Here is a 12164-nt window from a genome sequence, read left to right on the forward strand (position 1 = left end):
TTTTCGGTGAACTTGGCTCAGTCTGTAGCCTCCAGTTCCATTATTGTTGTCATTATGTCAGCCGATAATGAGATTTCTGCAGGTTTTCTTCTTCCTGCACATTCTTAAGTGCCTGGCAGGTGAACTGTAAAAGCTGCAAAGAAAGTTCACATTTTTTGAGATCTTTGCAATCTAAAGAGTATTATTGAAAAAATACCAAACTCTCTTTCTGGGTATTTTAATGGCCATTTTAGCTTTCTCTTAGATGTTTTACTGGGACTCTCAAGGATTTTAATGACTTGAAAATTGTCCATAGAGCTGTGAACAGGAAGTTTGTATCTCGATAGCACACAGCGTTTTGGGAGTCTTTTTTGAATTGCTGATTTTTCTTTGCAGTATTCTTCTTTAATAATATCTGTTCAGGATCCTACACAGGCATTTTCAAATGAGAATTTCCATTCTGAGTGAAATGATTTTGTGCTTTCACTTAGGAGTTGTTTTCTTACTGATCACCTACATCCAATGTTTTATTGTACCTTCTGCTGTTCTTGCACATAGAAAACTCTTTTTATATTTGCCATTGGTGATGTCCTCAGCAAATTCTACCTATCCAAGCTTACATTTTTAAAAAAAGTATGTGCAGTGTATGTCACATCTCACATGGCTGGTGCATATGCATACAGGACATGAGACTGCTGCTGCCACCAGCTAAAAGATTGATGCCTTCAGCTCTAGTGGTACTTGACTTTAGTGCTGGAGACCATTGGGTTTAAAGTGTGCTGATGAGCAAGATGTGGAGAAACAAATAGTTCTGATAACACTAAAATAATAAAATAAAAAGTATATCTAATCTTAAGTCCCCTGCCACTTTCTGTATGATATTTGCCTTAGATCTTGTAGGGCAGAAAGAATAAAACAGGAAGGACTTAAGTTTCTCACTACTTACATCTTTCAGTTGAGGGGACTAATTGCCTAGATTTTGTCCTGATGATCCCAGTTGATAGTGTTTGTAACGGAATTCTAAGCTATTATAATATTTAGTCAATAGGTGGCACTATGTAAAATACCTGACTTAAACAAACCTCAGCTGTACTTGGCAAAGTATTAAAGGATCTCCTGATGAACACACCTGCACAAGCTCTGTAGCCAGTCCATATATGGCACAGAGGAACATGACATGGAATCAGTAGTAGACAAACAGAAAAAGAAAGAAACTTGCAATAGAAGCTGAAAACAACAGGAAAAAAATCAAAAAAGGTTGCAGGATTTCACCGGCATGCCACTTTTCAGTGCTCCAGAGAATTTCAGCTTAGATAAACCTTCAGAGTGGAGAGGATCAAAAAAATGATTTTGCTTTGCTACCATGCTCCACAAAGAAACTGGAGATTTACAGGAGTTGTCTTCATCTTACGCTATGGAGGATCTAGCAGAGCTTAAATCCTTTGAATGTATTGAAGACAGTCACAAAGATGACTATTTTTGATGTATACTTAATTACTCAGAAATGTGGTTCATGCAAGAGCATGTTTCCAACATTCCAACAGAAGAATTTAAGAAATTTTCAAAGAAAATATTGCATATTTTGTAAGAGTTCTGTATACATTGGCTGAAAATGGATATTTCATGTTTTGAGTTCCACAGAATCACAGAGACAGGCTGATTATTGGGTTAAAAGATTGAAAGCATTTCACAGCAGCTCCAACTGAAGGGAAGGTTAACCCTAGACACAGTATAAAGATGTTAAAACAGTCAGAATCAAACAGCAGAACAAAAGGCAGGAATAACTAGCAAAAGCTGAAACTGGCTTAGAAGCTAAAAACAGATTTTTGAGTATTAAAAAGTCATTATCAAAACCCCGGGAGGCAAGGTGAAAGAACTCACAGGCTAAAAAGAGACAAATTCTAACACAAATGCATAAGGTGTGGGGAAAAAATCATACCCCAAGAAATAATGCATATCTAGCCATAGGCACACAATGTAATAAATGCATGAAATTTGGACAGTTTGCAGCTGTTTGTCATATCTAAGCAGCTCGGAATTTGATTCATATAATGGATAAATGACCACAGTTCACTACAGCGGAATTTAAATAATTCCAAATGAAATATGATTTTGATCATATTTATAGCAGCCCTCATTATTGCCTACCAAGCAGATAGAGAGGCTGAGAGAACTGTACCGCACCTAGAAGATCTTCACTCTTCTGGGTTACAGATCAACACCAGTAATGGCTACTTGTTATAGTGCAACACAACTGCTGAAGGGAAGGCAGTTCAGAACTACTTTTCCATTTCTGGAAGCACCTGTTTTCCTAATGGACAGACATGAGGACAGTTGCCAAATCCAATAAAAAAGATGCCAGAGCATATGAACTCATTGGTGTCTATTCTGAAAGTGAACTGCCAGGCCTTGAAACTGGTGACCATGTTCATGTCAAATGCACAACTCCAGCAGAAACCAGTAATCAGTCGTAGAGGAACAATACCAACCAGTAACACCAACAAGCAACTTTGACCCTAGATATCCTAGTGCAGTGTGATGACAATGCAACTCTTTAGATCTGTGTAAAAGACCCTAGTAGGTAAAATTATTTTCTGGACAATCGGCAAATGCATAGAAATGTGGCCAGGCTGGACAAATACCAGCTACTTAATAACCTCAAATATTCCTTTAAGGAGGTGTACCCACTTTTTTGGTGAAAATGGTAAGCTAGCAAAAGCAAATGGGAGAAAAGTCCAGATTTCCCCAAAAAGTTGGAATGCCTGGGTCAGGATTTAAAAAGAGGACTTTTAGGGTGGCCATGTGTCCTGTTTTGGCCAGAAATGGTTCTCTGTCTGATCTGTTTCAGACATATCTAAGGTCCAGCCATAGTTCCTTACATTGCATATGGATATTGATTTTTTTTCAAAGCTTTTTACTGTGTCCGCCACTAAACACAAGTCAAGTTTTCTATGAAACATTTATCAGCTGTCTTCTGATAAACAGAAAGGCCCTGGTAACACTGGGCTTTGCACCTGAAGCAGAAGTGGTGGCAAAAAGCTCTCTTAGCTTGAGTTTGGTAAGTGGTGTACGACAAAGCCTGATAGATTGAGATGCATTCAGTGCTAGTGGCATAGTGCAAAATAGCTGTTCATAGAATCATAGAACAGTAGAGCTGGAAGAGACCTAAAAAAGGCCATCGAGTCCAGCCCCCTGCTCTAAGCAAGACCAAACCCATCAGATCAGCCCCGCCAGGGCTTTGTCGAGGCGAGACTTAAACACCTCCAGGGATGGAGACTCCACTACTTCCCTGTGTAGACCATTCCAATGTTTCACCACCCTCCTAGTGAAAAAGATTTTCCTAATGTTCAACCTGGACCTTTCCAACCACAACTTGAGACCATTGTTCCGTGTTCTGCCATCCATGACCACTGTGAACAGCCTCTCTTCAGGCTCTTTGCAGCCTCCCTTCCATAAGTTGAAGGCTGTTATCAAGTCCCCCCTCAGTTTTCTCTTCTGCAGACTAAACAGTCCCAATTCCCTCAACCTTTCTTCATGAGTCATATGCTCCAGCCCCCTAATTATTTCGGTCACCCTCCACTGGACCCTCTCCAGTGTATCCACATCCTTCCTGTTAATGGGGGCCCAGAACTGGACACAGTACTCCAGATGTGGCCTCACCAAAGCTGAATAAAGAGGAATAATCACTTCTTTGGATCTCTTGGCAATGCTCCTCTTGATGCAACCTAATATGCCATTAGCTTTCTTGGCTACAACGGCACACTGTTGACTCACGTCCAGCTTCTCATCCACTACAACGCCCAGGTCCTTTTCTGCAAAACTACTACTGAGCCATTCGGACCCCAGCCTGTAACAATGCTTGGGATTCTTCCGGCCCAAGTGCAGGACTCTGCATTTGCCCTTATTGAACCTCATCAGGTTTCTTGCAGCCCAGTCTTCCAGGTTATCTAAGTCAGTCTGGACCCTATCCCTACCCTCCAGCATATCTACCTCTCCCCCTAGCTTAGCGTCATCCGCAAACTTGCTGAGTGTGCAATCCAACCCCTCATCCAGGTCATTGATAAATATGTTGAACAGAACAGGACCCAGAACCGAACCTTGATCATCTTGTCCTAATAGGATTAAGATAGGCTTTTGTTCAGCCTTACAAAGAACTATGACTTCATGACATTTGAAAAAGATTGAAGACTAGCAGACAAACACAAATATATACATACGGGTGCATGCTTTTGGGTTCACTCTTCTGTTATTTGGGATGTTGAAATGATATTCTTATATTACTTGGGTATGGGTCATTGAAATTCTTTTCCCCGATATGCTGATTTCATGCTGTATGTTTGGACGGTATTTTTAGATTGCTGTGACTGTTGTAGTCAAGAGTGATCTATCTTGCTGACCTTGCAGAAGGAACCAGGGGAAAAGCCTAGTCTGCCCTTCAGACTGATGCTCCCAAGTAGCAACTTTTCAAAGACAAGTCTGTTTATGTCCTTTTGAGTTTAGGCTGTGGTGTTCATGTCATTCAGTCTGTAACATTTAAATGTAATACATTCTGGACCCAGTACATCTAGAAAGTGCGGTTATTGCTGCCGGTCTGGAGGGACCCCATTAGCAAAGCACCAACAGCCACATTTTGGCTGTGTCCTGCAGGAAATGGCAGGATAGTGAGTACCTTCAACTTCTGTCAGTGGAAGGAGAGGGTGCTGAAACTTTTGCAAGAGGTACTCAAAGTTTTTGTGACATGGGGACGCCAGTAGGGTGACCATTTGTCCTCATTTTGTAGTAATGGTCCCAGTATTTGGGGCTTTTTTCTTTTATTCCCTATTATTTTTTTCCCTATTCCCATCTGTCCCCCAACCTTATTTTTCGTACTTTCTATTAGGTCTCCCTAGACACCAAGAACGAATATTAAAAAAAGAGAAAAAAATCCCCACTGCCAATCACAAAGGTCTCCTTGTATTATTTAGTCTCTCCTTTGTGTTTAAGTTGATGATGGCCTTGCTAAGAATGCTCCGGCTCTTGAGAAATTAAATTTTCTGGAACTGGTTGGATATTTTTAATTAGAAGAACTTTCAATTCCTTTTCACAAAAAATTAAACACTTTTGCTAAAAACTTTTGATTTTCTTCACTGGCAAAATTGAAATGACAGCTCCCTAGCTGCCTACGAAGGGCTCTTGCTGGCCTTGTTTGAGGTCTGATGGACCAGAGAAAGTGAAATTGACAAGAGCCTTCCAGGCAGGCATAGGGGAAGCTAAAAATTTACATTTTAGTTCCTCTTATTTCTACCAATATGTACTTTTTCTGGAAACTCCTACCACTTTCTGTGCTTGGGTAGAACAAAAAGCCCAAACTTTTACGTACCGAAGTATTTGAACTACATAAGCATCCCAAAATATTGATCTTCCTTCACTGCCTTGCCAATAGGCCACTTTCTTGATAATGAAGCCTGCAAAATGTGCTGTTGAAATGAAATTTCAGTCCAGTTAGTTCAATGAGCCTTAATGCAGCACTTTTTCCAATAATGAAAAATTTCACTTCTACTCCTTGTGTGTGTATTCAGATTTGCTTAGCATAGTGCATAGGCTGAGACTTTTGATATCCGTGCACCTTGGGGTGTTGTCATGATGAAATGTAATGTGGCCTATGTTACTGATGCCTGGGACAAGTTGATGCCTGGTATTGTAGAGGCAACTTCAGTGACTTCAAAAGAGTAAATGTGCAAGAAGAAATTGAACCAGATCCTCTGCTGGTATAAATCAGCCTAAACCATATTTTATTTGCAGTATATCGATTAGATATCAGCTCAGGCTCTGAGCTACAACTTTTTTTTTTATAAACCCACATATTTCTTACTAGCATTAAGAGTACGTAGCTCTGTAGTGAGCTGGGTGTTGTTTACACTGCAGTATCACCCAGAGACAATCAGAATCAGCACTCATGTTAGTACAGTTGTGCTGCCTGATTTAGTTTACAGACTGATGGTTGAGTCACCCTTCAGCCTGCAAGAATGCTCAGGGGCATAACGAAAAAGAAGAAGCAGGTGATCTGGGGATAATGGGAGATGTGTGAATCCTTGGCACCATCCCCAAATGCACTGGGCTGCAGAGTTGAGCCACTGAAAAAAGGTTGGTTTGTAAATTTTTAGCCCTCTGGAGTAAGAGGAGAACTTAGCTAATATATCAGAGGGAAGGGCTTTGAGTGGGTGGTGGAGGTCACTTTTGCCTTTATTACACAAGCAGCAATTTATTGTATCCTGTAGACCAATAGAGGAACAAAGATGGAATTATAGATCCCTGAATCATAATGCCTTTCCCTAAGATGCTCCTGCAATGCTGTCCCTTACTTTGAGGTGTGTCCTTTTGTCACTGCTGATACCCTAGAATGATGACATAGGGAGATAAGTATTCCAGCTCAGTACATAGGATGTGGAGGATATAGCCTTAATGCTGTATTTGGCTATCATCATCATCACCACCATCATCCTCATCATCAACAACAAATGTGGGCTCAGTGCCTGTTGGTGTCCAGTGCCTCCCTTACTAGCTGCGTCTACACGTGCATGCTACTTCGAAGTAGCGGCACCAACTTCGAAATAGCGCCCGTCGCGTCTACACGCGTCGGGCGCTATTTCGAAGTTAACTTCGACGTTAGGCGGTGAGACGTCGAAGTTGCTAACCTCATGAGGAGATAGGAATAGCGCCCTACTTCGACGTTCAACGTCGAAGTAGGGACCGTGTAGACGATCCGCGTCCCGCAACGTCGAAATTGCCGGGTCCTCCATGGCGGCCATCAGCTGGGGGGTTGAGAGATGCTCTCTCTCCAGCCCGTGCGGGGCTCTATGGTCACCGTGGGCAGCAGCCCTTAGCCCAGGGCTTCTGGCTGCTTCTGCGGCAGCTGGGGATCTGTGCTGCAGGCACAGGGTCTGCAACCAGTTGTCAGCTCTGTGTATCTTGTGTTGTTTAGTGCAACTGTGTCTGGGAGGGGCCCTTTAAGGGAGCGGCTGGCTGTTGAGTCCGCCCTGTGACCCTGTCTGCAGCTGTGCCTGGCATCCCTATTTCGATGTGTGCTACTTTGACGTGTAGACGTTCCCTCGCTGCGCCTATTTCGATGTTGGGCTGAGCAACGTCGAAGTTGAACATCGACGTTGCCGGCCCTGGAGGACGTGTAGACGTTATTCATCGAAATAGACTATTTCAATGTCGCAACATCGAAATAAGCTATTTCGATGTTGGCTGCACGTGTAGACGTAGCCACTATTTCCTTCCATCTTTCCCCGTCCAGTGCAGAGTGGCTTAGTTTCTGTAGATTAGCTCCACACCAATCTACTATATCATCTACCCAGGCTCTGTGGGGTCTACCTCTTCTATTCAAACTGTCCATTATGCGGAATACCAGGGTCTTGATTTTTTGTTCGTTATTCAGTCTGCAGATATACCCAAATAGCTGTAACTTCTGCAAACATCCTATTCTCAGGAGCTTTCTATAACAACTCCTGTTGAATGCCAGTACCCTTCTCTTCAACTCTTTCATTATCACCTGTCTCACATCCGTACAACATGCTGCTGAATACACAGGTTTTCAAGATGCTCAGCTTTGTTCCTAAGCTTAGTCTTGGACCACAGTCTAGTGATCACAAACATCAAGGTGAAACTCAAGAAAAAGTATACAACATAGTTTAAGAAAAGAAGAGACATGGCAAGGCTAGGTGAGGAAGAAATTGAGAATATGTACAGAGCAGCACTTGCAGAAAAGGTTAGGAATTCAGGCACAGAGGTAGACCTAGATAAAAGAGTCCAATGGATAGCCGTCTGAGCTGGCATATTTTATCAGTTACCCATACTGGCATCAAATTTCATTCATATTGTTGTTTCATGATTAGTGCATCGACACTCGTCAGACCAACCCTCCTCCTTTATCCAGACTTGGGACGGGCATGGAACCCAAGATGCTTCATGGCAGAGTTTATTAGCTTTTTGCAATAGACAATATGCAGACTCAGCCTATTCAACTTGGATGCAGGCAGCTAAAAATAAATCTCAGTACGCAAATCTCAGTACAAATACATTATGTATTACAAATATGTCATCAGCATTTTTAAAATTTGTGCAGATGGTTTAGCTAAAGTTGCTCTGGGCAGTCTTCCTGCATCATGTAGGATATTTCTTCACACCCTCTCCACTGGCGAAATGCAGGGCTTGATAGGTTTATGCACCTGCAGGCGTCTTTGTGAATACCTGGCATGAACACATACAAATTAGAAATCTGCACATGTACCTACCAGCCAAAGTATCCATCTGGCCCCATCCACGGGCATACTTGCCTACAATACACCCAGTTGTCTATAGTCTTAGAGGAGTAGCTGTGTTAGTCTGTAGCGTCACAAAAACAAGCAGTCCTGTAGTGGCTTAAAGACTAACAAATTTATTTATTAGGTAATGAGCTTTCATGAGTAAGACCCACTTCTTCAGATTTTCAGATTGAAGAAGACAGTTAGAATCCAGGGTATATAGGGCTTGGTTAGATTGGAAAAGAGAAGATTGAGGGGAGACATGATAGCAGTTTTCAGGTATCTAAAAGGGAGTCATAAGGAGGAAGGAGAGAACTTGTTCTTCTTGGCCTCTGAGGATAGAACAAGAGGCAATGGGCTTAAACTGCAGCAAGGGAGGTTTAGGTTGGACATTAGGAAAAAGTTACTAACTGTCAGGGCGGTCAAGCAGTGGAATAAATTGCCTAGGGAGGTTGTGGAATCTCCATCGCTGGAGATATTTAAGACCAGGTTAGATAGATGTCTATCAGGGATGGTTTAGATGGTACTTGGTCCTGCCATTGGGGCAGGGGGCTGGACTCGATGGCCTCTCGAGGTCCCTACCAGTCCTAGTGTTCTATGATTCTAGTGGAAAAGAAGAAAAGCAGTGTGTGTGTCACCTGTCACCGATATGGTCTGTTATGGTTTGTCTGTGGAGCTGGAAGCAAACTGCCAGCCTGGGTTAGGCAGGCTTGTAGTTGGGTGGAGAGCCTTTGCCACCACCCATACTTGGGCAGAACTAGCAAATGTCCGTAAGCCTGGGCTGGGAGGCCCACTCCCTGTTTCAATGTAGACACACCTCTAGGAAACAGTCTTGACCCTCACAAGACCAGAAGCAGTTGCTAATCTCATGAAATATTTTCACCCGTAGTTTCTGAATCTAACCGCCTTCGTTAGGTGCTTCCATTGTGCAGCCTCCTCCTTTAGAAGTCTGTGCTGCTGCGCCTTCTGATTGTTGCCACTTTTTAGACCTTTTCATACTATCCAGCCTTTCTTTCTTTCCCACACCCCAGCTTTCTTTCCTCCTTCCCCCTCCAGCTCTCTCTCTATTTTCTCCTTTAAGGGCGCTCCCCTCCAAGCGGGCAGCATGCCAAATTTTAAATTGCAGTCTCTGAAAGAGAGAACATCCACTTCTTGCTCACAGTCTTCCGAGACTTTTCACCCTTTTAGAGAATGAGAAATAAAAACCCTGGGCAATAAGCCTTTCAAACCTTTTGGGAGCAATTGAGAAGGTTCATTTTCCTCAGACCCACACCCCATGCCACAGATGCTCTCCTGTTTGTCTTTCACTGAGAGGGAAAAGGATGACATAGATTTGTTCATATTTCCCTTATGCCAATTAGTTTTGTTAAGCTTCCAAGAATCAGTCTTGTTTGGTCACATTATGTAAGAGGCTAAGAAATGAAAGTTGGAAGAATGCAATTGATCTTTCATGGCGTAAGATAAAAGTCTTGTCAAAAGGAAAAAGGTAAAAGGAAACAGTAGTTCTGCAGCACATAAAAAGGAGATACAGCATGTAGAACAGGCTTCACAGATTGCTCTGGTTTCCTGAGGAGGATACGTTACTTAATATGACTCAGCTACAGATAGAATGAGAGCAGTGTCAAGATGAAAGCACAGGTTTATCTAATTCTTAAAGTATAATTCATATAAGAAATAGTAGGTGCTAAAATACCATGGTGATTAAGTGTGAGATCTCACACCTGTTCCCCACACGTGCTCACACACATGTACACTCCCTTCCAACTGCATTTCTGTTTAACACATTGTGTATCAGTCACTTGGGTCCTGAAGACTCACATGACACATCCCTCCAAAGCGTCATTAAACTAACCATTTTCACAGGGGCTCTATCAGCTCATATTTGGAGGGTCTGAAAGGGTTTTTCTGTACCTTCTCTTCCTTCTCATCTGAAACACGATGTACAATTCATGTGAAATGCAAATGGCCTCATTAAGTTAATGAACAAAAATAAGGACTTTGAAGGGAAACATCACTGTTTTTGGCCTCTGAGTGTAGTAGTTAAGAAGTCAACATTTGTCAGTAGGTATCAGTGTTATTTCCTATAGTAAGTATATGAAAGTACTAGGAATGTTACACAAATAGGGGTACAGTCTTCTAGTTATCTAAGACAGTTGGATGACTTTTCACATCAGCCACTCATATACAGTTTGAACCTCTCTCTAGTCCTTCACCCTCGGGTCATGACTGTTACTGACTTGTACTGAACCAGAGAGTTTGCCAAACCACAGAAGGTCAATATTGTCTAGCAGCATTACCAACACTTCCACTTCTTACTGGGTTCTTAGAAGACATTTGGGGTAAATTAAAGGTAAATAACAGCACAGAACACTGAGAGCGAGGACTTCATAGGACCATGAGAAACGTGGCCACACCCATGATAAGTAAACATCTGGCTAGCTAAAATCATTTCAGACCATGGATGTTTCCAGAGAGTTCTGTATTAAAGCGATTCAGCCTGTACTTGCCACACTTGTATTTTTTTAAAAGGAATAAAGTTCCGTAGGAGACTGATCAGTCAAATGCTGAAATTAGGGCTCAATCCATTGCCAGTGAAAGTCTGTGGAAAGATTCCCCATAACTTCAGCGGGCTTTGGATTGGACGTTGAGCTCTTTAATGGGAGTTTTACTTTAGTATAGGAAAGGTAAGAACTGTGAGGCTTGGGACAAACTAAGGAAATACACTTTTTCTGTAGGTTCAATTGAATTTGTCTTGTGTAATACTTTTCTTTCTTCTCTTTTGTGTGTGTGTTCAGAAATCCGTACCCAGTTGGCAGAACAGTTCAAATGCCTGGAACAGCAATCAGAAACTCGGCTGCAGCTCCTGCAGGACCTGCAAGAATTCTTCCGGAGAAAGGCTGAGATTGAGCTAGAGTACTCCAGGAGTCTGGAGAAGCTGGCAGAACGATTTTCTTCCAAGATCCGCAGCTCCAGAGAACACCAGTTCAAGTAGGTGAAAACTTGCTGAGTTTGTAGATGCTCCAGAGCCCACATCAGCAACTAGCTTTGGCTGCAAAATCCAAATGTTGACTAAAAATAATAGTGCTAATGCTACAGTGGCATTGTTTTCTGGTTTAACTGTGGAAGGGTCATAAAGAATGAAATCAAAAACCATGCTTTGCAGACAGTTATTGTATAGTCACACTGAACTAGCTGCCTCCATTAGCCTCTTTAAACTTGTTTCTCTAAACAATATCATTAAGTATGTGAACCTTTATTTTTTTTCAAAAGAGCATAAATTCAGCTTCCACTGTCTGTGTCTTCTCTTTGATTAATGTAAATAATGGCAGGAACATTTTATAGGACCTGATTTGTATATGTAGTCAAGTCCTTAGAGATTAAAGCGCTTTAAATTGCGTTGAGAGATATATGTAGACTGTAAATTGGAGGCAACTTCTGAAAATTGAGCTAATTAAAGTATTTGTATTTTTAAAAGCGTATTTTTACATTACACACATGCATGAATGCCCACACAGAGTGGTGAAGCTGGGCAAATTCATCTTGGATATAGGGTATATATTTAGAATAGAGGTAACTAGCCAGTGGAATGCCTTAATGAGGGATGTGATGGATTCGACTTCACTTGAAGTCTTTTTCAAATTAATAGCAGATGTCTTTCTAAAAATGTTTTAACTGAACCAGAAGATATGGATTCAGTGCAACAGGAATTATTTGGTGAAAGTTAAGGCCTGTTATACCTGGGGTCAGGCTGGATCACAGGGGTTGGCAACCAAAATAGCAAGAACAGCCATTTTTCACCAATTCATTAAAATACTCAGTAATTCAAGACTGCAGTGCATGTGAATACAAGATGGCCCTTAATAAATAACGTCAAACCATACTTTTTATAATCCTTATTTC

At 41.8% G+C, this 12164-nt stretch overlaps 1 protein-coding gene across 1 annotated transcript in view; it reads left to right on the top strand.

The window, feature by feature from the left end:
* Positions 1-12164, top strand: part of SRGAP3 (SLIT-ROBO Rho GTPase activating protein 3) — a 246744-nt gene that overhangs the window by 122511 nt on the left and 112069 nt on the right. The window contains exon 2 of the mRNA XM_075005212.1: positions 11060-11252. Within this exon, the coding sequence (XP_074861313.1) occupies positions 11060-11252 (193 nt within the window). The remainder of the gene's footprint in view (positions 1-11059; positions 11253-12164) is intronic.

The sequence above is a fragment of the Carettochelys insculpta genome, chromosome 11, assembly GCF_033958435.1.
Source record: "Carettochelys insculpta isolate YL-2023 chromosome 11, ASM3395843v1, whole genome shotgun sequence".
NCBI lineage: Eukaryota > Metazoa > Chordata > Testudines > Carettochelyidae > Carettochelys > Carettochelys insculpta.